Below are 26,630 nucleotides of genomic sequence, written 5' to 3'. Positions count from 1 at the left end.
GCGGGGGGGTGCGGCGTGCGCCCCCGGCCCGGCTGCGGCGGGGTCCCCACGGGCCCGGCCCCGGCTGCGGGCGCTGCCCCGACCATTGTCCGCACACCTCTTCCTCCGGCTTCCGGGCCGCGGGCGAGATGATTTGCTGCAGATGACATCAGCCCGGGCCGCCGGCTGCAGGCGCGGAGGCAGCCGCCGCGTGAGGATGTGCCGGGTGGTCCCTGCCTCCTCCTCTTCCTCCTCCTCCCGGCTCGCGGCCCGGGCTCCGTATAAAAGCGGCGCCGCGTCCCCGCCCGCTCGCAGTGCCCGCTCCGCTCCGCCGCGCGCTCCGGGGAGGGCGGAGGGGAGGCGGCGCGGCGCCGGGAGGGGCGCGGGGGGCGGAGCGCGGGCTGCACCTCGGCGGCCGAGCCTCTCCTGCCGCAGACGAGCCGGGCGGCGGGGCAGCTCGCGCAGCGCAGCGCAGCGCGCCGGCAGGATGGCGACCGTGGTGCTGGAGGCCGCCGAGCCCGAGCCCGTCGGCGGCATCGCCAACCCCGCGGCGTCCACGTCGCCCAGCCTGTCGCATCGCTTCCTCGACAGCAAGTTCTACCTGCTGGTGGTCGTCGGCGAGATCGTGACCGAGGAGCACCTGCGGCGCGCCATCGGCAACATCGAGCTCGGTAAGCGGCCCCGCGCGCCCCCCGGCCCGCCCCGCCCAGGGCGCGCCCCGCGCCCGCACCCGCACCCGCACCCGCACCCGCGGGGCTGCGCTCGCCGACGGGCATCCCGCGGATGCTCGGGTGCGGGGCCCGCTGGGCACGGCCTCCGCCTCCCGCAGGGACCTGTCACAGGTCCGCAGCCCCCCCGCCGGCCGCCGCCCCGCCCGCCCCGGGAACTGCAGGTGGCCACAATAGAGCCGAGCCCCGGGAGCAGGGGGGCGGGGGCGCTTGGCGCAGACGCCCTATTTAGTCCTCTTGCCTGCCCCCCCGCCACGGCTCCCCCAGGGCTGGGACCCCCAACATGCGCCAGGGCCCGCGTGGGAATCGGCCTCCCCGCAGCCACCTCGGCCCCCGAGAACTGCCTTTTCTGGCGTAAAACCTCCCGATGTGCTCCCCCCCACCCGCAATGACTAGGCTAGTCCTGGGGCCACGCCCGCCCCCCCCTCCCGTCCCCTCCCCGGGACGCAGGGATGGAGAACCGCCTGCGCCCGCCTCGCCACCGCCCCTGGGACCCCGGTGGCAGCCTCCAGAAAGGACAATGGGACCCCAAGTTGCGGGGTGGGGCTTCTGCTTTGGGAAGTCTCAGCCTCGGTGGCGAGGGCTTAGGGGAGAGGAGGGGGGGGGGTTGTCGGCGGGCAGGGCCAGCGCCGCGCCCGGTGCGCGCACTAGGAGCGCGCTCTGCGGAGGCCGAATAGCGGTTCGCCTGGAAGCCGGGGCGGGGCCGGGAGCGCCGGGAGCGCCGGGCGGGCGGGCGCAGCCTCGAGCGCGCGGCCCGGCCCGCCCCCGGCCCCACCCGGGCTGCCGCAGTGCTCCCGTCGGCTCACCGCACCTGCCCCCCGCACTGCGGCGCCCCCGCCGGGCCTCGGGCTCGGAGCTGCGCGCGCCCACCCGTCCCCGGGCCCGGCTTTGTTGCGCCCCAAGCGCCCCCGGCCCCCAGCGGCAGCTCAGGTCTGCACCCGAGCCCTCGCCCCAGGCGCCCCGGCCCTGCCCTGGGCCCCGCCGCAGGCCCCCCGCCCGGCCCGCGCTCCAGGCTCCCGGAGACACCGGCTGGTGGGCGTGGTGCCCGCACTGCGGTCTCTACGGCAGCCCGGGGCGGACAAAGGGCGTGCACGCCCGCCTCGCTCCCGGGCCCCGGGGCCCCCCGCCCACCCCCACCGGAGACCTAGGGGAACCCTGATTTTCCATGAAAGAAAAAAAAAAATGAAAGCTTGCTTTCTGACTCTGCATTTGGAAACGGCCCCTTGTCCCCAGAACAAAAGGCTGCAGGGTGGGGATTGGACTCGCAAACCTGGTTCTTTTGTTTAACTTTAAAGCACTGATTTTTTTTTCTTCCCCTTTCAGCTTAAAAAAACAAAAACAAAAACAGAATGCAGTCGTGTAGTTTTATTTGAAAAAAAAATTCAAGAGAAAGAGATTGCAATAGGGAGATGCCTTATTTGAGCATCTCAGAAACCCTCCGTTTTCAAACTAGAGGCCTTAAGTCTGGTCTGTCTTTAGTTTGCACGTTTTTCTCCTTGGAAAATTTCAGCCCTACTGACTCTGGGTGTGGCTGCCATAGGAATCGATGATTCTGGATTAAGAGCAGTTATTGCCAGGGAGTCCTAATAGCTGCAGAGGGGCTTAGACATCTCTGATTTTCCTGACCCGCCCAGGTGGGGCCGGCAAAGGGGCCCTCCCCCCGTGTTAGAGACGGGGGGCCCAGGGGGGCAGGAAGGATCCTGGGCCTGCTCAAGGTCACATCGGCCCTAAGGGACAGGAGTGCCCCCTGCACCCACCCTGATTCTCTGGCCCTGTCATCATGTCAGTGCGGGGTCCAAGGCGGCAGTTTGCAGAGCTTGCCTTTGTATGGCCATCCACTGGTGGGCAGCACCCTGCGCAGGGAGGGGGCCTGGCCCTCACCTTCCTACCCTAATCATCGTCCTGCTTTGTTACTCTGCGGATCATCCTTTCTGAACCCCATCCCTCAGGGCCTTTATTCAGCACACTTCTCTTTGAGGAAAAGAATAGATGCATCCAAGTGCTGCTGTGAAGGGCTCTCTGTCTTCACTCCTTTTCACACCATTAGCTTGCAGTAATACAGTTCAGATGTGCGTTTTGGACATCAAAAAATATTTTTCTTTTTAATGGATTGAGATAATATAGAGAAAGGAAGAAAGCACAGATCACAGACTGAGGAGCTTGGTGAATTTCCACAAGGTGGACACACCTGGGCCATGTTGCTCAAGGAGCAGACATTACTGGAATCCCAGAAGCCCCTTCACGTTCCCGTTTCAATCACCAGGCCTTCCTGATTTTTTTGGTTCGCTAATTTGGTCAGGTTTTTGCACAGAACTCCCAAATTGCTGTATTGATCCCGTTAACAATCAGTCAAGTGAGTGAGCACAGCCACTTCCTCACACACAGTAGCAGATGCTGCTTTTCCTCTGGAGATTGCTCTCCTGGGTCCTGGGGTCTCAGATGCAGCTGAAGCTCCAGGGCCCCTCAAGGACGAAGCACAATTGCTCCCCTGGCTTATCAGACAGACTGAGATGACTTAGCAACAGGGCAGCCTGGCTCCATGTCCCTCTGTGTCCCTGTGGCTGGTGCGCTGCTGCCTCAGCCTGCAGGTCCCAGCTGGGCCTCCTCCAGAGGTCACTCTGGCACCACCGCTGCTACTGCTGGTGCCTGTAGGCCTCAAGGTGTGACGGGGATGGAGATGCTCCTGGGGGGCCGGTGGGGGGGCCTCCGACTGAGTCCTGCAGGCTGGGAATGCAGTGCTTCATGTGTTAGGCTTGCTTCCTATTTCCCCTCCCATCTTAACTGACCTCCTGTGGATTCGGGGACCCTGGTGATTTGGAATTTTGCCATCTGATTACCGAGGGTTCTTTGGGAAGCCTCGAAGATAAACCTGTAGGAAAATGGTGGTAATACAATAAATCCACAGGCCTGGAACATCCCGGCGTGGATGCTTAGGAAAGATTTCTGCAACCGCGGAAGAGAAATGCGCCCTCATTTTCTCAGCTGTATTCAAAATGTCTAATGTAAGGTTTGATCATACCTTCTCAAGGTTGAAACAATGGTCTTCCTCCCATGAACTGGTCTAGCTTTGTTAGTTATGCAGCACTGGATGCCATACCACTGTCGCTCCCAACAAATACCGCTCCTGGGCATCTCTTTTCACCCTCATCCCAGTTAGCCCCCACCTTAGACCTAATAGCCATCCCCATTTTTAGCAGAGCCTCTACTCCTCCAGTTTATTATAGGACATAGACTACATAAATCCATGCCTTGTAAACTGAATTCTAGAGCCTTATGAAAGTTTTCATTGCTTTATTTTATTGCTTTATAGGAATTAAGACCTATTAGGAATATTAACTGTCAGGTCCGTGCTTTCAGTTACTGATAAAGAGTGTAGCTTTTCTCTGGCTAACACTGGGAAGCAGCAAGATTCATTTATAAAAAGATGTGTGTAACATCTAGTGCCCTGGATTTTGAAATGTAAGCTTAGCGGATTGCATTGTAACCTTCTGATGGTACTTTATTGATTGTCTTCAAGATGGCTAAGGGAATTAAGAACACAGGAAAGAGGTGGGGTTTGGTTCTCATTTTAATAGGAAAAAAAGCCAACACATGGTGGAGGTTAGAAGAAATGTTGGAGAATGATAAATATATTATGTTCATCTTTATACTTTGCAAAGTCAAAAGGTAGATGGATTTCTGCTTGTGCTGCTTAATTGGTATTATCTGGTAAGGGTTCTGTGAGCTGTGCCGGAACCCAAGCCAGTTCCCAAATGGAAGGTCATTAAATTGATGATTCATTCTTTTTTTTTTTTTTAAGATTTTATTTATCTATTTGAGAGAGCGTGAGAGAGAGAGAAAGTGCGCGCATGGGCAGAGTGAGGGGTAGAGCGAGAAGCAGGCTCCTGGCTGAGCAGGGAGCCCGACTTGGGCTTGATGCCAGGACCAGGGATCGTGACCTGAGCTAAAGGCAGACGCCTAACCGACTGAGCCACCCAGGCGCCCCTGATGATTCACTCTTAATCTTCTATAAAGGCTTACTTTTAAAATAAGCTCTGACTTTTTGACCAATAATAACTATAAATCACTTCTTTTGTTTTCAATGTGGGAAGCTATCCAAAGACCTAAATTATTTATCATCAATGCATTGCACATATACATTATGAACATCAAGTATTTGGATTAAAAAAGCCAATTGAAAGTTTGGACAAGGGAAAGAAAATAGGAAAACTTCTTTGAGAAATAAACCTTGAATTTAGCTCTTTTTTGTTTTAATTCTGTTTCTTTATGATTCTAATCTGCATCCCAGTCACTTTTTATCATAGTTTTACAAATGGAATCTTACAGTTCATAGGTTAACCGTTTAGGTACCAGCAAAAAATATTCAAAAGCTTATGGATCCGAGGGATCAATGAGAAAGTTTATAGGAAAAAAAAAAAACAACTTTGAAAGGCCCAAATACTGTTGAGTAGAACCCATGTGCCATTGCAACATGTAATGAATGATCACTTTGTTGGTTTTTCTAGTTTATAATCTCTTTTAGGAATATAGATTCTAGCTTTTAATGGGAGGTGCTTTTAAAAAAAATGTTGGTTTTACTCAATAATCCTGCAAAATGTTTGCATGATTGGTAACCTTGGCAAGATATAACCTGTACAAAGTGAGGGAAAGTGGCTACTCACCGATCACTCTGACTTGTCCTATAATGAACCCCCCCCCACACACACACATTTTATTTCTCCCGTTTCCATCTGCAAACTTCATGTGCACTTTAGCCCCCCCTTTGTGCCCTGCTTTCCCCTGGATTCAGAGAATGGAATTCTTGGCTGGAGCACTGGCCTGCAGACAGTGATGGTGCCCATTCTGTGGCTGGGCACCAGCCCCAGATTATGTGGGGGAGTCCTCAGGGTGCCCAGCCACAGGTCACCTTCCCAGCGGTGACAGATGCCCCCTGGGCCCAGAAATTTAATAAATGCGGAGGTTGACCTCCCATTGGTAGAGTTCTGTTCTGCCCTGACCTAGGTCAGCCAGTAAGGGGCACAGTCTTAGCAGTGTGCTGGAGAAGCAATGGCTTAAGACAGAGTTTGACCTGGTGTATATTGGGGTGGAGCATCAGAAAAAGGGCTGGGAATTTATCTTGACATTCTCTAGTATCCATGAGAGACCAGGATGATCTGCTTCTGAAAGCCTCCTCAGAATCTGTTTATCAGCACCCTACGGGCCCCCAGTCAGGCCCTCGAGAGAGGAGAATGTGGCAAGACAAAGAAGATCCATTTCTGCCCTTTAAGCTTCAGAGGGCTTATGGCTGGCTTCCTGTTAGGCACAGAGGGAAGATATATAAACCTACTAAATGCAGTAGGAGCCTTCGTTGAGAAATACTATTTCTCTTTGCTAGTATTACCCAGTAGAAGGTACAATGTAATCACAAAATTGTCATTTCTAAAATTGGTATAGAAAGTGGCCTCGTTCCCAAGTTTTCCTTTCCAACTAAAATAACCAGTGAGTCCTTTGTGACCTTGATTTTATAAGTGGTAGTAGTGAGGTAGGCATTGTTAAGACATAATTTGGCTGGAAATTGCCCCCTTGGAAAGAGAACCCTAGATTTTTAGTGTCGTTGGCAGTATGAAACTGAGAAATATTATTTCTATCGGCCGTTTACTAGTATAATTTAAAAATTAATTTCCAAATGAACTTTTCTGTCTTGTACTTCCCCCCCCTTGCTAACTCACAAATCATACAGCCAGGAGTTTTTGAAATATAAAGCAAACGTTTAATTGGATGTGTCATGACAAGTTAATTGAAGCCAAGGGGAAAATGGTAAACAAGTGTAAGAGCAAGTCTCCGTATAACCCTAGATGAAGTCATTCAAATGATGTAGCAATTTGGACATAGCGAAGAACAAAGGCAGAAGAACCCTATGAATTTAATTTAAATACATATGTCTCATTATTAACTTAGTGACCCAACGTGACAAGCCCGGAGACAAAGTGGAGCTCAGACCTGGAGCACAGAGAAGCCAGTTAACAATTACCAATTAAGCGGCTCAGACAGGAGCTTGACGGTTTTTTCACGCTGGCCTCGCATATAGCGTATACGTCGAAGTAAAATATTCTAATGAATTCAGACCTCTCAACCTGTCAAGCCTTTTGCGGAACAAAAAGAACCCATTTATCATTTCTGCGCTAAAAAGATCTGCAAAATCGCAACATGCCTTTCTTGTTAAAATTTAAATACTCCATTAGCACAAATGCAAGCTGAGGCTGTTGATGTTTCCAGGGAGACCCATAATATTCCCCCTTAGGATTTAGCCTCTCTTTAGGGCTATTAACTCTTCCACACCTGAAATCTTCCCGTGCATCGTGCGATCAATTCTTTGCCTCTCCTGGGTGGACATGCACCTGTTTGAAAATACTCCTCGCAGTCCAAGGGTGTTTGGTGTATAATCTGAAGAGTCTAGATAGATGTGCAATCAAGTGAGTTTCCAGAATCTCTGTGTCATACGTTTGTGCGTATAGACGACACACACACGTAGACACATACATGTAGAAGCACACACACACCCGTATCTTGTTTCTTTGCAAGATAAGAAGACCGAACAAGATATAAATGGGTAAATACAGGCAGGCGTTCAGGATTTATGGGTGTGTTTAAATAATGTGCTGCCATTTATACTCCCGAGTCTGTGGGAGCGACTATGGAGCCGCAAAACTGCTGAGATGACCCGGGGCGTGCGTGGAGATGGCTCCTCGGCTGTTTTGCCGAGTTTCAAGGCCCGGCTCCTAGGAGCCAGGCAGTAAACGGCTGCTGTTGCAGAGGTTCTTCCTGGCAACTGAGGATGCTCCGTGCAAGGGTGCGGTCATGGGTCCTACCGATGGCTCTCCCAGAAGCTACCTATTTGGAAAAGTATAAAAAGCCATAGAAAACAAACACATTGCAGAGTGTTGTGGTTTCTCAGTTCTTCCTGGCTTGCTCCCCAGTTCTTGCTTCTTTGATGTCCTCTGGGTTCCCTCTGGCCACCCCCCTTTGGAAGGATGGGGGCGGGGGGACTGAGGCAGGGCATCCGAGCTCCTTCTGCCCCAGCCTCGGGCCTGGTGAGCGGAAGGCAGTTCACGGCCACTGACTCTGTACAATTTTTTAAAGCTGTTGCTACACTCGGTGCCTCCCGGTAAGAACACTGAGCACCGCTGGCCTGCGCGATCAAAGGGAGCATCTGCGAGGCTGGTCAGATAAGGGGGGTGGGTGGGGGCAGAGAGGCCGCGACTTTAGGGCTGAGGTCCAGTCTTCTCGTGCAGGTGGTGCAGCGGGGGGCCCGACAGCTGGCTGCTGAGCCGCCCGGGTCCCAAGGCGTAGAGACCAAGGCCCGCAGGTGCCTCGGCGCCCCCGTCGGGAGCGGCCCCGCCAGTGCTGCTCGGGACAGCCGGGCCTGCGTGATGGCCTCTCCACCTGGAACCTGACCGCCTCCTGTCCTTCCCACTCCCTCCCTGGAGAAAAGCCTGTCATTTCCCCAGTAGCCGCTTTCCTTGCGCTCCCAGAAAAGCCGCATGTGCGTCTTACGAGGGCAGAGGCCTGGTCCCCCTGCCTGTCCCCTGTGTCGCGGCCTGCGGCGGGGACCTCCTAGCCCTCCCCCTCCGCGGGCTTGTCACTCGAGAAGTCTGCACATCCTCCCCGAAAGCCTGAGAACTGTCACGGCGACGTTGGCCAAACTGCTCCAAAATGACTAACTGGACCGCTGTCCCTTCTCTTCCTGCCCCTCCCTAGGAATCCGATCATGGGACACCAACCTGATTGAGTGCAACCTGGACCAAGAACTGAAACTTTTTGTGTCTCGACACTCCGCCAGATTCTCTCCTGAAGTCCCAGGTGAGGCCTTGCTCTCCGTGTAGGTCCCCTAAGAGCCCGCGGCCTGCAGAGCCTTGACCCCCCCACCCTGGGGGCACCAAGAGGAATTTCCTTTTATTGCCAAAAACTTCTTTGTAGTTGTGCTTAATCGGTGAGGTTGGCCCGAAGCAGCATTTCACGAAAGTCGATTCTAAGTTATCTCCGCGTGGGTTATCTGTTTCGTGGATTCTTAGTGAAAAGTTCTAAAGGTCTGGGGGACAGTGTCCCCCCCCCATCTCAATATACTCTCTGGCTTCGATTGACTGTAGGCTATTTAAATATTAATTTTATTCAAATAAAGCTATGAATACAAATTGGGTGCCCTCCGCCACGAACGCCACAACCTCCTACCTTCCCTAGAGAGAGGAAATGTCTCCATTTACCTACTCCATCCTTTTTCGCCATCGCATGACCACCCACTTTTCTCGGTGTGGATAAAAGAGCCTGACATTGCAAATTGCTATTAAAATAGCCTTTCTTTCAGAGGTGGAAAAGAATACTGCAGAGTAAAGGTAAGGACACGAAACTTGTTACCTGGGGAAATGCTAGGCCTGGGGGTGTAGCGAGACTGTACTGGGCCTGGTCCACGTTGCCTTCCTCATGCGAGCTGGGGCGGGTGGTTCTCCCTCTCGGTCACCTCTGAGGATTATGAGCAGAGGGGCTCGCCCATAAAGACTCCAGACCTGTGTTTCTCCAAAGCTCTGCCTTTGATCTGCCACGGACAGCTATATTGCATTTTATTTCTAGCATATCACTGACATTTTATGTGAAATGGAGAAACATTCTTTCCTGTCTACCTGGTTCTGTTATATGATTGTGACTTTATTGGCATTGGTATCAAACCAGGAGGGGGAGGGCGGTCAGCCTTTTTTATTTTTTTTGCTCGATTCCATCCTGTCCCATTGGCCTTATACATACTGAGATTTAAACCGCTTATGGACAGTCGTCGCTTCATGGATCACGCTTGGCCGCAGCACTGTGCCCCTGAGACCATCCTCGTTCCTCGTTCTTCTCTTTGGGTTTGTTATGACAGTGAAATCCCACACATTTCAGTTGTCCAAGTGAATTGTTGCTTTCAAGCACGGAATTGAGTAAATGTGCTAAGGAACACAGAGCAGGAACTGGTTCTGTAAAAGTTTAACTTGCTGCAAAGCCCAATGAAAAGTCAGCTTTTAAATAACTTTGAGGAAAAAAAGAGAGAGAGATCCAGAGGCTGTCAGCACACGATTTGCTGAAGTAAAGGTACAGTATATGATTGCGCCGGGGTTATTGTGTTGTATCTGTATGTCCTGCACGTCTCCGTGACTTTTAAAACCATCTCGCAAAAATAAAAACAAGGGAAGTACCCTTTTCCAACACGTGTGTCTCAGAATGCAAAAGGCAAGTTTTTGTCCTCTCTCTCTGGCTTGTTCTGACTTTCTTACCAAGACTGATTGTAAAGCTACTTTTTTTTTCCTTTGGTATACAAATCATGATTCCTCTTGTGTTCATTCATCCTTGGGCTGGTGTTGTGGAACGACAGCTGTGTATTGCAAAATGAAAGCCTGCAGGGACTGCTGAAGACTTTACCGTTTTTGGGCCAAAAGACCTGAGATGACTGTTGTGGACTAGGGAAGCCGGGTGCCCCACCCAGCATGTTAGCCCGGCGTACCACGCGCTCCCTCCTTTTTCTGCTCTCCCTGCGGTGAGGGTTGGCTTCCCACCTAGCTGGATCCGTGCAGTGCTAGATGCTACGTCTGTACACGCAGCAGCCATCCCGTTCCTGGTGATGGCACGAAGTGGGTGGTGGTGGTAGGAGCTTCCCTTTGAAGCCTACAAGTGCACTGTGCAGGCCTGGGCCTCCCTGCTGAGGCCTGAGCGTGGAGAATAGGCCCTCTGGGAGGATTGCCCCTGTGTGGGGAGCGTCCAGCGTGGCGTGCAGGTTTCTAACCAAGGCTACCATAGATGAGGGAAGCACATGTCAGATTCAGTTTCAGGTAAGTACGTGTGTTTTGGAGAGAAGTTTTGTTAGAGGACATGATGCAACATGGCGGTGAGTGGACATCATGGGATGGTCACTGGCGTAGACCCGAGGAAGCTGTTCGTTCACTTTTCCTGAACAAACTGGGAAAGGTTTTAGGGGAAATTCGAAATCTGTTTCTGTGTGGGTCCCAGTCTAGTGGTCTCTTCCGCACTCCCCGAAATTCTGTAGGAAGTAATACGTGCACCTCCGGCCCCCTCAAGTGGAGCCGGCTGAACCTCTGCCTTCAAACGTTCAGGATTGCGAGTTAGCCTAGAGGCAGGGGGACGAGGCGCAGGATGGGTTCATTAAAAAAGTAAAGCCAGTCTGTTAGACTGTTAGAAAATACTTAAATAGCACCTCCTATGTCCCAGGCACTATGGGGTGAGGGTGGGTGACCACACAGTGATGAGCAAAACCAACATGGTCACTGTTTCGCCTGTGAGAGGGCATCCAGCCGTCACGGGCAGACTTGCATCAACTCCGGTGCCCTGTGTCAAGTCTACACCCTTTGTGTTCGGTTGGGTTATTTATTTATTTATTTATTTGTTTTTAGGCTAGCAGAGTGGCAGTAAAATATTCATTGTCTTCCCTGACACAAATAGATAAGGAGCTAGGGTTGCTCTTTCATCTGCTTGACATTCGTGTTATTATGCGTTTGTTGTTTTCAAGAACTGGAGATCACTTACAAAAGACGGGCGGTAGCTTCCAAGGCAGCCAAGAAAGACATCGTGCGGGTGCTGTAAGCTCATGTGTTGTTTGGTACGAGTTTACCTCTTGCATTACCTTCTATTTATTTTTTTAAAGATTTGATTTGATTTTATTTATTTTATTTGTTTATTTGCAAAAGAGCGAGAGCCAGAGAAATCACAGAGGGAGCGGGAGAAGCCACTCGCCATTGAGCAGGGGAGCCCTATGCAGAACTCGATCCCAGGACCCTGGGGTCATGACCCAAGCCAAGGGCAGATGCTTAACCAATTGAGCCACCCAGGTGCCCCTCTTGTATTTATTCTTAAATATAATTTTGAGATTCGATGTGGCTGTTTCTTCAGGATTAAAGGCCTCATTCAAGACCCCTCTGGAAGATTTAGTCATCTTGAACAAAAATATGCTTTGAGCAGGAATCTGGAACAGGAGTGTTTTCTCCATGCAAGGTGGGGGCCATTTAGGGTGAGTGGTGAGGTAGTGGTTCCCCGAGTTCCCTGGAGCTGAGTCCTGGGATCACTAAGTGCCCCCCCCCCCAACTCTGGCAGACTGTAATTTTTGGAACGATCAGTCATCTGGACCATCTTTTATACTCTGGAACCTGTTGCAGGTTGACTTGCCTAAAGATCACTCAGCAAACATCTGGTTTGTGCCCAGGGCAGGTCTGCTGCTTTGCCCCATTGTATAGAACCATTCTTGGCCCCATCTAAACTGGGGTCCCGCAAGACTCGTTACCTTGAGAGACAAGGTTAGACCCTCCACTGAGAATACTCTCCAGTCTTTCACTCAAGGAGAACCCAATACTTGAGTCTTTTCAAAATAGAGCCATCCTTTTGTTTCCTTATATTGATGAATATAAGGAATTCCGCTTGATGGGGTTGATGAATCCCACTACTATCAAGGTCTTTCTTTATACGTCATAGCACATGTTTTGTACCTTCATCACGTTGGCTGAGGATCATTGTCATAAGTTTCACTATAGGGATTAGAGCTGGGGTTACCTTGCGGTAGAACATTTATTTCATTCTCTCTTATTTGCCTTTCTCCCTAATATAACTTTAGGTCTATTATCATAACAGTGGAGGAGGATATGTCCCAGGGAGGGTAGCACCCCATGGTCATCTGTGTTAGGCATCAGTTCACAACAGCAAAATAAGTACAAATCAATCCCAGGGCACGGGATGCCGGAGTGAAAATTCACTTTCGTTTTCTTTTTTCCTTCATTTGCCGCTGCTATCTGCCTATTAAAATAATTTTTATGATTTGGTGAACACCCAAATCCTCCCCACCAACATAGCACAATTATTAAGAGTGAGAGATCATGGAGCTAACCTACTTGAGTTTTGATCCTAGCTCTGACATTTTTTTTTTGCTATAGGATCTTGGGGCAACTTAATCATTCTATGCCTTGGTTTTAGAGCCTGTAAAACAGGGACAGTCGCATCTATCTCACAGCACTTGGGGAGGATCGAGTAAAATCTTGAAACAGTGCCTTGTCACATGGTAAACCAGCCAACGTAGGTTAGCATTCAAAGTGGTTATTTTGCTGAAAGCCTATCTGAGTTGTGCATTTGCTGATTATTATCATCTGTGGGAAATACTGGCTTTTGGCTGGCTTCCTTTTGGCAATTTTATTAAAATTTGTATCAAAGATGTTTTTCAGAGAAACAATTGCCTGGGTATTATCAGAAGATACATAGCCTCCGGTCATGGGTAGGAGGCGGCCATGCGGTGTGACCGAATTTAGGAAGGTCCCTTGAGCATGAGAGTGAAAAGGAGGTGATGCGTTCAGGTGCTGGTATAGCAGGACCTCTGGGCGGGGCTGGAGACGGTCCGTCACGCGGTCCCGCTGGACCCAGATGCTGATGTTGGTGAGGGTGCTGCATGGCGTATCCACCCATGGGGTATCCACCCGTGGGGGACGGCTTCCCCTCCGTTCTCCTACATGGTTCTCTGTCCAGGCAACAAGTGGCCATAGACCTTGCCAATTTTAAGAAGCCGAGATTTCTGGTGGTTTATTTTCTTAGTGGAATCAACGGTAAGACCTTGGCTGATTTGCATTTTGTCAATGGTTTTAGAGTTTAGGATTCATCGCAATTGTAGAGATCTTCCTGCAACTTGATGGGTTTTGTAGTGTGTATGGGTGGTTCTGCTTGGGAAGCCATACCTCTCCTCTGCAGGAGACACAAACCACCGCTGAGCATCCTTAGATTTGTGCTACGTGACTGCTAAAAATATCTGGCCTCTAGATGGGTTTTTGATGGAGAATTAAAATGGAGCCTTTTGAATTTAAGTCATGCGGATCCTCTACTCCCCCTGACATTAATGAGGCAAAGTTTCACAACATTTGCCAGTAGAATGATAAGAAAATGCCAAAGTGCTCTTAGAAGAGGTCCAAGAGTATTTTTAGTTGCCCTCTCTATCAGTCTAGACTTGTCTGTTTAGTCTGTCATGTGGAATGATAGCTTAATTGTATGTGCCTAGGATGCGTCACCTGCTCTATGACAGGGAGTAATGAGTGTGTTTTCAGCCCTGCTCCCAACCTTTAAACCAGAAAGCACACAAATGCACATTTAGTTGTGTTCAGGAGGTTGACTTGACCCTCAGAGAACCTGTGATTTCAGAGGGAAAGCAAATACGTCATCTTCGTGTTCTCTCTCTCTCTCTCTCTCCCCCTCTCCCTCTCCCTCTCTCTCTGGGGTTGCACATGCATAGGTATAGACGCTTGCCCACATGCCCACAGGATTCATCTTTTCTCACGGCACCATCACCCAAGGTTATGGGAAGAACCCTGGTAGGAGAGGCAAACCACAAACAGAGTCTTATATTGTGGAAGCCACCAGGCCCCTGTTGGACATCCATTGAGGTCAATGTGTGCGCCTGGGAAGGGAACTCCCATTTTCATGCAAACCATGGGCCTCTCCCCCACTTGCCCCCTGCCCTTGGCCTCCCACCCAGCCGTGGTTGGCTGCTGGAGAATTGGCGGCCCCTCCCGCTCCACCGCTCCCATTCACATGTCGCAGCTTGAGCGCAGAGCATGGCACTGCCTGGTCACCCCCACCTGCGGTTATTTGAAACCGTGAAAAGGTCGAACTTTCTGTGGTGAAGAACCGGAATTTTGTAGTGTATAATGCAACACAAGGCGTAACTCCTGCGAGGTTTATATTTTGCTCAACTTTGAAATTTGGGGATCTGTATGTTATTTTATCCTCATACATGAGTGTGATGTTTTTTTCCCCTGGTGTAGGTGTGGCCAACAGGGAGGAATAAAATGGTGTTTCATTGCCACGTTCATGTGCCTTCATTGCCATCATTAACAATGGCTCCTTCAGACCGCCCTGGAAATACCTATTCATCTCATTGTTGTAAAAAAAAATATTTTACTCTGCCGACCGTAATGGTTCCTAATGGGCACCGTGAAACCACTCAACAGATAGACATGGGCAGGAAGGCAGAAAAGTAGCTCCCAGGGCCCAATAGCCATTTGGGGGAATGACAGTAACCTGGCCATTAATCCAACTAAGTGGATTTCAGAACAGCTGTTAACATCGCCAGCCAAGGACGGCATCTCATGTGGAATGTTGGCGCTTTGGTCTTCATTTCCAGACAGCAAAGAAAGCCCCTAGGTTTTTTTGTTTTTTTTGTTTTTTTAATTTTATTTATTCATGAGAGACAGAGAGAGAGAGAGAGAGAGAGAGAGGCAGAGACACAGGCAGAGGGAAAAGCAGGCTCTATGCAGGGAGCCTGACATGGGACTGGATCCCTGGTCTCTAGGATCACACCCCGGGCTGAAGGCAGACGCTCAACCACTGAGCCCCCCAGGCTGCCCGCCCCTGGGTTTTTTTGCTGGTAGAGATTTATTGTTGTCGTTTTGTTTTTCTACTTTTTAAAAAATTTATTATTTTTTTAAAGCAGCCGTGTCAGCAAACCACACCAAGTGACTCTAGTGCCTTTCCTTTTTTCTTGCCTGATTTTGCATGTTCTTTCTGGGGCACTTTGTTGAGCATTTATGGAAGCCATGCTGGAAATAAGGGTGGAAGATGAGGAACAAAGTATGAACTAACAGATTTTTTAAAATAAAAGGCGATAGTATTTTTTTTTTTTTTTTAGTGCTTATTATTGAGTGAGGAATTGTACAGGGATGTATGGAGGAATGAGGTATCCCACTGTTGACAGTTTACTCGGGAAAATAAGTCATTCACAGCGTTAAAAAACACTAACAAAGAGTGTTTTCTTTATTTACAAAGTGCGTGTGTGAGAGACAGACACACGGGGTGGGGGGGTGAGGCGGGAGAAAGAGAGAAGCAGATTTACTCAAATCCCTGCAGAAGACAAGGGGTAAGAATGGAGATCATAACAAGCATTGCATTTTGATTGTCCAAGTGCAGATTTAGTCCTAATGACAAAGGTTACCCAGGTACCAGCACCCCCACCCCCAGCCACAACCCGGGGCTAATTAAACGCTACCCAGGCAACCATCAAGTATCCTCAAACATCATACTCCAGGGCTTACGCCTTTTGTTTTCTCTCTCTGGTCTAAGGGTAATTTCTATTGCGTGTGAAGTCAGATTTCCTTGGTCCTAGAGAAATGTGAGAAAGTAAGAAGTGCCCCTGGGGGAAGCACACTTAAAAAACGGACCACAGGCACTGCAGGAATTAGCATAAACACAAGACAAAAATTACGTTGTTTTTATAAAGCATCCCAGCCTATGTTAAAGACCTGCCTGCAGTGAGGACTGCCGAGAGGTCTGCTTACAGAAAATGCAACCAGAGGCTACAGATGATTTAGGCATAAAATTTCCTAATTAAAAATAAACACTACAAGCCTAGGGCAGGTGGTGTTTTATTGGATGTGTCTCCCCTCTCTTAGACCGCACCTCATTTTAAAGACTCCAACTGAGGCTGCCTCTAAAAATTGCCCTGCGGGGTTAATTGCCCGAGGGGCTCAGATAAAGTAGGAGCTACCCGGAGTCTGCCTTGGTCTGGAACGTTCTCTCAACCTGCCCTTTACCAGCGCTGCCTTAATCAAGCAGGTGGTCATTGGAGGTTATCCGTAGATGAGCCACAGTTGAGGATTTGGGACCAAATTCACAGATTCCTTGTTTGCATCTCACATGGAAAGTCTGGGGAAGGAACTGCTGCTCCCCAGGGGGACCCCACTTATCTAGCACACCGTGCCCCAAGGACACTGCACTGTATAGATGTTGTTCTTTGGTTCCTGAGATGTCAGTCGATGGAAATGTCTCATCTGGGGCAGCTAACTTGATAGCAGTAAAGCTGGAGACGAAACGGATTCTGTAGCCCAAGCCAACAACATTCTCTTGGTGCAGAGCTCTGCAGCCATCGGGAGCAGTTGTGTTTGGCCTTCGAAACTCTCCTGGGGTTTGATGTCCACCCATAAAAGACCAGTGAAATGGGTGAAAACTGCTTGCTGGAACTCTTTCCTTTCTGATGTTTGTGACCAAGCGTGAGAGGGGCGTGGGAAGGGGACGGGGACAGGGAGGGATCCCTTATCATACTCTGATCCAGGGGAGAGAAGATGATCTTTTCACAGTATATGGTATGTCTTTTTAGAAGGTGCCCTATTATGAGCCAGTCTGTCATTAAATAGTTATGTAAGTTGTTCCTGCAGTAAAGACACAGTTTGAGTGCCTGGGCCTGCAGGCCATGAGAAGATGTGTGAGTAATCCTGGCCTGAGAGGTACTTACAGTTGAACGTGGAAATAAGATAACGAACGGGAGGGAGTGTATACTATGCGTCCAGTGGGGATTTTGCAGGAGTGCCCTTCTGTACATTCTGTTTGTTCAGGTTATTTTAAAAAATATATATGCATTAAAAATATGCCCTGAAATTGTATTAACCTATACAGATTGGGGCATACATACAACAGATCTAATGTACTGGGTTCTCTTTGTGACCAAGGAATATTGACTCCAAACCGAATCATTTCCTAGTACAGGGCTACATTTTAGTTAAGCCCTTTAATTATGAAAAGATTGAATTGCCTTTTTAAGGATTCACCCCCACTGAAAGCATGTGAAAACAAAACTGCTCGACTCCATGTATAGGCTTGATTTCAAGTTTGTCTTCATCTTTGAGTGCTGAGAAGTTGTCCATTGGTTGACTCTGAAGACACTTGGGAGAGATGGTGAAAGGGAAAGATTTTATGAAAATAAAGCTGCAGTAAGTTGTTCAGTGTCCCAAGGCTAAAACGGGCACTTTGGAGATGGAAAGTACCTGATTCTATTGTTCCTCTAGCCAGGGAAGCAGGGAAGGAACGTCTGTTGTGAGCTGCTTCCCGTCTCCAGAGAGTTCTGGAAGCCTGACTCCATGTAGCAACTTGGGCCACCCAAGACTGTTATTGCCTCTGTAGCCCCCTGAGGTTGCTGTGAGGCCTTTCTTGGTTTGCAGCATAAAGGGGTTAGACTAGGTGAGGGTATCTGGGATTTCTGCTAGCTGCTAAGTGAAATGATAGACGGTGGTGGAGAAGAAGTCCACAGTGTGAGTCTGGGAACTATGGCCCACGCACCATAAAGTATGTAACTGCAGGTGAATGGGCCTGTTTAATGTCATATAACCGTATGTTTCCCTAACCTCTCTGACTAGTCACCTTGACCCTCATTCTTTCCCCGGGATCTAGATTTCTGTAGAACACAATTTGGGAGAGGGTGGACTAAGTGATCTTGGAGTCCCTTCCAGTTTTAATGTTCCATGGTTCCTTGAAGTTTTACTAAATTGCCTCATCACTGACGTCCTGTTCCCTGTTGAGCTTAAAATGGTTTTTAATCCAGGTTTTAAAATATTGATGAAAGAATTTAGTTTAGAAAATCTGTCTGTCCCATCTGCTAGGATTAATTTTAGGGGGAGGTGCACAGCTTTTTGACACTTAAGCAATTTCTCAGTGGGATTCTTGGCCTTTGGGGCTTTTCACATCTGTCTTCACCTTGGGAACACACCAAACAAGACAAAACTTAATCCTGTTTGCACAATGCCAAACACCTGCATGGCAAGTATTTCAAAAGTCAAATGCATGAGTGTTTCATCTACATAATGACAAACAGGAAATAGCTACATTTTTTTCTCCATTAAAATTAGAATTTCCACATTGATGTTTGGTACTGCATTCAGCTTTAGATGAGCTCCTTATGCACAGACCTTTGCAAGGAGGCTAAAGATTGAACCTCATGAGTTCATCTCTCGGTTGAGTGTGTTAAAAGTCCCAGGGACATCATTTGTTATGGACAATTGGCCTGCATTTTAATAAGCATGATCAACTATGCATGTCTTGTCATGCGAACCACCAAATTAGCACAGTGTAATCTAACAAGTCACTACATGTAGAAATGAATGCCCTTGGGAGGCAAAGCTCAAACCAAATCATTACTGACAGTGTATATCTTGCATGCAGGTAATCGTTATTAGAAAGCCATGATTATACAGAAGGAGATGTGATTTTTATGGTAATGCATCATACGATTGACTGTTGGTATCTAGTACCTTTAAGGTAATGTTTTCAATTTGTCTTATTCCTAAAATGATCATGTTTGCAAAAAAAAAAAAGGTTTAATATGCCTACTAGAACCATTACTATTTTTACAGCAAACCTTACAGCTTGTTCTAAAAACCTGAATGAAGTAAAATATGTACAACATTAATGATCTCTCTATGGATGAGAAAAATGGTGGTTCGGCTCATCCAATATTCTGGTTAATAGAAGGTTGCCAATAATTCCTTGTGTGATTATTACCTTTTTGAGAATATAGAGTCCAGTAATATATTCCTTTCTGTTATATGCACGACTCAGATTTATCTAGAATGTACTTAAGAGTTCTATGCCAAATTTATATGATAGCTCAGGATGTACGTGAGCTAGAAAACCTCCCCTAGGAATATGTTATTCATTTTTCTTCCAAAATAAAGTGGTATTTTCAAAGATGGCTTTTAAAACTCATGGCACTCATCAGGCAGATATTGACGTGGTATTGAAGCTCAGCCAAGAGAGACTCACTCTCACAAAAGAATGCACTTTGCTCCCTCCATGGAACCCAACCATAGAGTAATCTAACTGAGCTTTCCTTGGATGATTGATTCAGGAAGAAAGTCCTGTGTGTCTCAGGTCCTCACTGTGAACACTAGTGGTAACTGCTCTGTGCATGTGGGGGTTTGTTTAGAAGTGAGTTCTTAAAAAAAAAAAAAAGAAGTGAGTTCTTAGTCCTGAGACCTTAATGAGCAAACCATTTATATTATAGAGTTGGCCAAATGTCATGTCACTACGGATATAACTCTATAGAGAAGAACAGATATCCCTGGCTGTTACACTGCTTTAGGAAGAGAGTCATTGGTTCTAGATATTGCAACAGGACCCAGAACTGCTCTAGAGAAACAGATGATGGCAATTTTCCAGGCAACTAAAAAAAAAAAAAAAAAAAAGCTTAGTTTGCAACATATGCATTAGCCTGATATGTTTTACATTGTCTTTTAAGGTACAACCAGCGTACCCCACTCATAAATCCCAACATTTTTCCTTCCTAGTTCCTATGCTCTTGTATATGAAAACTTTTTTTTTTACTTTTTTTTTTTAAATTTATTTATTTATGATAGTCACACACACACACACAGAGTGAGAGAGAGAGAGAGAGAGAGGCAGAGACACAGGCAGAGGGAGAAGCAGGCTCCATGCACCGGGAGCCCGACATGGGATTCGATCCCGGGTCTCCAGGATCACGCCCTGGGCCAAAGGCAGGCGCCAAACCGCTGCGCCACCCAGGGATCCCGAAAACTTAGTTTTTAAATAGATAATTGTCTTCTCCATTTCACCATCTCCCTCCTGATGAGCTAATAAACACAAAACCTGACCAAGCGATGAGAGAAATGAGAAGTGACATTATTTTAAAAGGCATGTTGCCTGTGCTTTTGGACTGCCCAGAGTAGCTGTAGATCCTAGGACCTGACTGGTTTTAGGGCTAAAATTGTGTGGACATGTGGAGGTACACGTGTAATTATATGTGTGTGTGAGGATGCTTTTGCTTTTATATTATTTCAAAACCATAATTTCCTCTTAAAGAAGCGTTAGAACATCCACATTAATCTGTTGATGAAAAAGACCTTTCATGTGGGTTCACCTCCTGTCCTTTCATTGGTTTCTCACCTGTGTCGCTCATGCCTTTCCCCCACTTCATGTCACTGATTTCTCTCCAGTTTCTCTTCTCTCTGTCTTTCCCTTTCCCCCGGTTTTCGCTCTGCATTCTCCAATGACTGTCTTCTTTTCTACACATAATGGTGGTTTGGGTTATTTTAAAGTATCTGGGGAGATAGTTGTCTGCTTTTTTAAAGGAGCATTGCATTATCTATTGTTACACACATTGTTATTCTGTGCCTTATTTTTATTACGTTATACGCAGAACATAGACTATTTGGAGCCTTTGGAATAACATTCCAGCATATAAATATATGGGAAATAATTTGGCAAATTGACTCACTCCGAGGTCATTTAGAAATAGGATTCCATCATCAGATAGAAATCTCTCTGGAATCCTTTAACGAACAAATGAATTTTCTATGCTTGGTAAGCAGACTCATCAAAAATATAACATTAGATATTTGCCCTCACCCCCACCAAGTTCCAACTTTAAGAACTTAAAAGGATCGAAAAGAAAAACAACCAATCAAACAAAAACTTACTTTGAGTAGGTTGGAGAATGAGAAACATGGAGACCAAAGAGCTTGAATCAGGTAATCATAGGGCTAGATTTTTTTCCCATCTTTCAGGACTCTACTTTCCAGAAATGACTTTCTCCCAATTGCAATTGAGTGATAAAGGGAACATAACTATCTCTTAACCATAGAACTAAGGAGGCGTGAGAACAGTGCCTGGCATAGAGCACTGGGTTAGAACTTGTATGACAATGGGTGATGAGGTGGTATGGGTGTGAGAAACTATAATTAGCTCCTTGGTTTGAAAAATAAGCTGCACAAGAAGCCTGAAAATTTGCACTGATTATTTATATTGCGAATAATTTCTTTATTATAGATTTCCTTCAAACATCGAGGTGTGGAAAAATGTTTATTTATAAGCTATCAATTACTTTCAGTCTTGGCAACCTAGAGGCTCTGGTTAAGAGCCAGCATCTTGAGAAACAATAGGGTGGAGGTGGGAGTAGGAAATCCATGTTCTAATCCCTTCTGCTGCTGCTAAGTAGATTTGGGCTCTTACAGACAAATTACTTAGCACTTATGAATTTAGGTTTTATTGTCTGTTTCTTTTATATTATAGTTAATGTTCCATGATAGAATATTAACGTCTAGTGAAACAAGGCCATTCAAGTATTTAAAGAGTGGTTTGTATGTTAGGTTGATAAGTGTGGCGAGTATGTAAAGCCAAGATGTGTTATTTATTTATGTGAAGTTTCTTGGAATTATTGGGATACAGTCATGTGCTTGGCTGCACAGTGAATGGAAACACATACGCTCAGTCTATTCTTTCTACAAATGCATATTGCTTATCTTATGGGATCTGCTCTGGCGTCCTATACGCAAACGAAATATATCTGTGCTTCCCACCTGGTCTTGGAGGAGCTCAAGGTAGGTCAGGGGGTAGACGTAGCTGGGTAGGCCTACACTTGGAGCACGATCCGTGGTAAGCACCCGGGAAGACCTCCGGTGCTCTCTGACAATGTAAAGGAGGAAGGGCCTCTAGCAAGGGGTGGGTGAGAGAGCTGCAGAGTTGAGATTTGTGGTGGATGCGCTTCCTTTTCTACGGGAGACGTGGTACACGGTGTTCGTGGTTCCCTGCTCCTGCAGCATTCACGGCCCTGCCTAGGTTACAGTGCTAGGGTGCACAGCTGTGTCTTGAATTTCACGGAGATCAGCGTGGGGCTACATTGGTGTATGTTGTAGGAAACAGGAGCACTTGCACCAACACGATTTAAAAATATTTCTTGGATGATACGAGCATTCCTGTAAAGATTCCGCCACTTTGCTCTGAGGGGAGACTGGGAGTGAGAGAGACCCGTCTGCATGTTCGTCGGCCTTTCTAAGCCTGGGACTAATCACACCTGTGTACACTGCAAAAATCCGGATGATAGAGAAGCGAGGCGAAGTGTCTAGGTCAGAAGTCAAAGGTTGGTGCTGTGACCTGGTTAGGGTTCCCGGGTCCCTCTGGACCACACCTTACGCACGTGGTCCTTGAGGTTCCGAACCTGTCCCGCGGCGCGTCCCCAGTGCCTGCTTCAGCGACGCCAGGTGACTGTCAGGGCTCTCTGGGGCCAGCCCTCTGAACTGATGTTTCCTTTATCCAGCCCATTTCTAAGCGGCTTCGCGTGTCATCACATCTCTGCTGTTTGTCATTGACCTTCTGGTTTAAGTGTCTCCTCCTCCTCCTCCGTGGCAGTTGCTATCTCTCGTCCTACGGAGGACATATCTAACACCTCTACTTTTGCATATAAAATGACTTCTGCTGTGCCGTGTAGGATGTGACTGAAGCAGATGGCCCATGTATTGGATGAAACCAGTGCCCCTTAATGGGAAAACAAAAATAAAACCTGCCTTTTCCGTAAGTCTGACATGGAGCAGACTTTCTTCCCTTTGCAGGGGTTATTACGGAGGTGGTAAAAATCCAGTTGCAGGCAGATTAACTTTCTCAGTTGGTGGCTTCCTCCCAGATCTTGGCTACTCTCCTGACTCTGAGATTAAAATATATGGCAAAGAAATGTTGAGATACAAGTTGTTTTTTTCGTGAATTTTTTTTCCCAAAGTGGCCTGAATTCTCAGTCTGCAGACTCCACCGTTTGTCAAGTAGCCAAGCTCTTTTCCGTTTATCCTTTGCGTTGCTTCTGTCTCTGTACGTCTTGAGCTCAACTTTAAGAATATGTGTAGAACTTGTCTTACACATGCTAGAACTATGCTAGAACTATGCTAGAACTTGTCTTTATACTCATCCTGCGTCTCATCATTTTCTCTTTGATCTTTGCCCCACGTTTGCCTTGTACGTCGCTGTCCGTGTTCTGCAGTGGCCGTTCTACTCCCCATGTCCTTGGCTGCAGATTTAAATCTTGCAGGTGCATTTTGTTTTTCCTGCAATCCTTTTGTTGATGCCACTGGCTTCTTTTTAAACGTCTGCCTGTGACTCAGCTCAGTGTATGTTGGTCGTTCTCTGTCCTCTTGGAGAGATGGTGTCTACCATTTTCTGTAGACACCAAGTATCATTTTTGAAAAATTTGATTGTGTTCCCTATAGAACCATCTCTTGATTCTAAGAGGATTTTCCATGAAGCCACAAGATGATGCTCATTTTTTTCTCGTGCTGTGGAATCTTTTCAGAGATTTTTTTCTATTTGTGTTCTCCTTGTTCTACAGGGAGAGGTCTGCCCGGAGTCAGCATTTGCCAACGGAGAGGCTTGTGGGGGCCCCGTGCGATTGTCACTGCCCACTTGGGCCCTGGCGGCTTCAGGCTTCCATGCCTAAGGCCTGTGCCGCCGACTGGGGGCACATCCCTGGCCTGTGCCCTGTGGTCCGGCAGGCACTAGTTTGCTGTGGCCACTGAGAGCTTCTGCGTTTTAGAGCGAGAGGGCCCCCTGGGGCTCCCCCGTACAGAGGAGATGCGGGGAGGATGGCACCGGCCTGTAGCCCTCCCGGGCCTCCCTCTGCCTCTGTTTACTGGCGCCACGGGGCTCAGATGGCACCGCGGGGGCAGGTTCTATGTAGGGTCAGGCTCCGCCGGGTCCCCCAGGATGGGGGGGCAGCTGTCCTGTAGAAGGGGCTTGGGGAGGGGGCCCAGTGGCGCGGCAGGTGAAGCCTGGGCCTGGCCTCCCGCTCGTTCTTGGCCCCTGTCCCCTCCGTGAGCCTAGAGCCAGGCGACCGTGAGCCTAGAGCCAGGAGACCAGACACCTGGGTGGCGCTCCTGGGAAGCGTCGCGGTGCCTCCGGCCCAGCGGGTGCTCGCAGCCTTAGCTGGAGGGGTGCGTCCCAGGGGGCACCTCTGTGTTTTAGGTCGCCATGGCCAGTTTCTCGGGTTTTGTGTGTTTTCATGAATATTTCAGAAATTCACAAATCTGGGTAAGCATAGATTCGGCTCTTCCTTCTCCCAGTGCATTAGCCCACTGGCCTTCCTAATTCCAACCCAAAGTCATATATATATATATTTTAAAGATTTTATTTATTTATTCACAAGACCCAGAGAGAGGTAGAGACCCAGGCAGGGGGGAGAAGCAGGCTCCCTGCGGGGAGCCCGATGCAGGACTTGATCCTGGGATGCCGCCGGGGTCACGCCCTGGGCCCAAGGCAGACACTCAGCCGCTGAGCCACCCAGGCATCCCTAAAATAGTAATTAAATGATATGATCTTTGTTTGTAAAAGTCTGTAATGCTTGCAGAATGTAGTATCATCTTGACATCTTGAAAACCCTTCCAACTTATATTTTTAAGAGGGAATTACAGGTCATTTCTCCAAAACAAATTCTCCCGTCCACTTGATGGGTTCCATGGACAACAACATACCACATTTACTCTAAATAATGTGCAGATATTTTGTACTATACACGAATAGTTTACCAAATATGCTGTCTTTTTAAAAACAGATTTGTAGATAAAAGTGCTTAATAAAAAAAAAAAGGGAGAAAATCTTTGTCAGTGATTGATGCTATTAACCTGCTGTTCAAGGAAATGAATAAAAAATGTTAGCCAAGCGAGAAAAGCTGATTCATCTTGATGTAATGTTCAAATGACCTGTAACATTCGGGACTCTATAAAATCTACAGTAGTATTCAACTGTGATTTGTTCGGACTTTTGGTCTCTTTATCACGTTATTAGTTCTCTGTACTTGAAGTTCCCTAGAGCTAAATATTTCCATTTCTCTTTATCTAATAAAGACTTTAGATATTTCAAGTTTATATAAATCCCTCTATGGAATTGTAGAAAATCCCTTCCTGCCACCTCTCGCTTCTGCTCAAAGAAGTGCCACGTTGATTCTTGTCAACATATGAAAACCTGATGAATTACAGCTTTGTTTTTTCCTTTGGTTTCTGCATGTTTGTGAGCGAAAGTTTTACGTGTTTACACATTTACCCTACAGTTTGACTTGGTTGAATGCAAAACATGCAATTTTATTTGAATGGTCCCTTGGAGACCCAACGTTTGCATCAGAAAATCGAGGCTGAATCCATGGCCAAGGTAGCCCTTTGATTCCTGATTCTGTTGTATTGTCTCAGCAAGACTCCACCACTGCATTTAGAGGGTCCCATTGTATCCCAGAAAGGGCCCAGTGGGGAGGGCTTGCCCATACCCACAGCCACATCCCTTATCCTGCATATTAAGCCTGTGATTACAGCAGACATTGCATTTGTCTCCGGCTTCTGTGGAATGATGTCATTGCATGCATGTCAAACAGGGGATTAGCATGAAGAGAGAAGTCTTACTGACATTTTCATTTTCATCAAGAAGAATCTGGTTTTACTTCATTTTGTTAACTGGGACTGTTGTCTTACTTCATAGGAGAAATTTTTAAGGAGGGGGAAAAAAAGAACAGGAAAAACTTAAGAATGTAGAAGCAGACATGTACTGACTGCATAAATGGAAATGTGCTCTGTAGCACCACTCTGTCAATTAGTGAAAGAGTCTGGGACACAAAGCATGCCTGGGAAATCTGCTTCTTTTCTTACAAAAGCAGAATATCATTCTTCTCAAAGCCCTTAATGGCCTGGGCCCTGCTGCAGAAAATGTCCCTGAAAAAAGGAAAGCAAAGCCTGGCCATGGCTGGGTAGAAAGGGTACGCAGGCGGTGGGTCCCATCGACTCTGAAATGTTTCCCTTTTTCATGATGGCATTCATCGAGTATGTTTTAAAGTTTCATTCCTTCCATCCCAGGGTAAAGCTCTTAGTTTCCTTTCTGTATGAGAAGAAAAAGAAAAATTCAGGGAAAGAGACCCGACTTAAAAGATACACTTTGAGCCCAGAGCTGAGTCCCTGAAAGAACATAATTTTTATCAGTCATTTATCAATTAAGTCCTTCAACAAAAATTAACAGAAAATCATAGACCTGAGGAACAGGAGTCATGTCTTCTTTTGGAGCAGTCTATACCAATAACTGCATCAGAAAAGTTGGGTTCAAATGCCAGCCCTGGCATTTACTTAGCCATGTGCCTCTGGGCAACTGGATTGCTTTGAGTCAATGTTCAGTGTTCATCCCTACAGTGGAGTTAACTAGATAGTGCCTGCACCTAGGTTGTGCTCACTACCCACTGGTGTTTGTTTTGCGTCTCCAAAAATGATTTCCTTTTAGAAAACAGGATAGTGGGGCACCTGGGTGGCATCTAACTCTTGATTTCAGCTCAGGTCATGCTCTCACAGTGGTGAGACTCAGCCCCATGTC

At 47.6% G+C, this 26,630-nt stretch overlaps 1 protein-coding gene across 1 annotated transcript in view; it reads left to right on the top strand.

Moving 5' to 3' along the window:
* The first annotated feature begins 381 nt into the window (after positions 1 to 381).
* Positions 382 to 26,630, top strand: part of MAP1B (microtubule associated protein 1B) — an 85,437-nt gene continuing 59,188 nt past the window's right edge. Inside the window, exons 1-2 of the mRNA XM_055331947.1 lie at positions 382 to 650; positions 8,445 to 8,546. Of these exons, the coding sequence (XP_055187922.1) occupies positions 467 to 650; positions 8,445 to 8,546 (286 nt within the window). The 5' untranslated portion in view covers positions 382 to 466. The remainder of the gene's footprint in view (positions 651 to 8,444; positions 8,547 to 26,630) is intronic.

The sequence above is a fragment of the Nyctereutes procyonoides genome, unplaced genomic scaffold (assembly GCF_905146905.1).
Source record: "Nyctereutes procyonoides isolate TBG_1078 unplaced genomic scaffold, NYPRO_anot_genome, whole genome shotgun sequence".
Lineage (NCBI taxonomy): Eukaryota > Metazoa > Chordata > Mammalia > Carnivora > Canidae > Nyctereutes > Nyctereutes procyonoides.
Note: the sequence above shows the minus strand (reverse complement) of the source record. Positions and strands in the feature narration are given on the sequence as shown.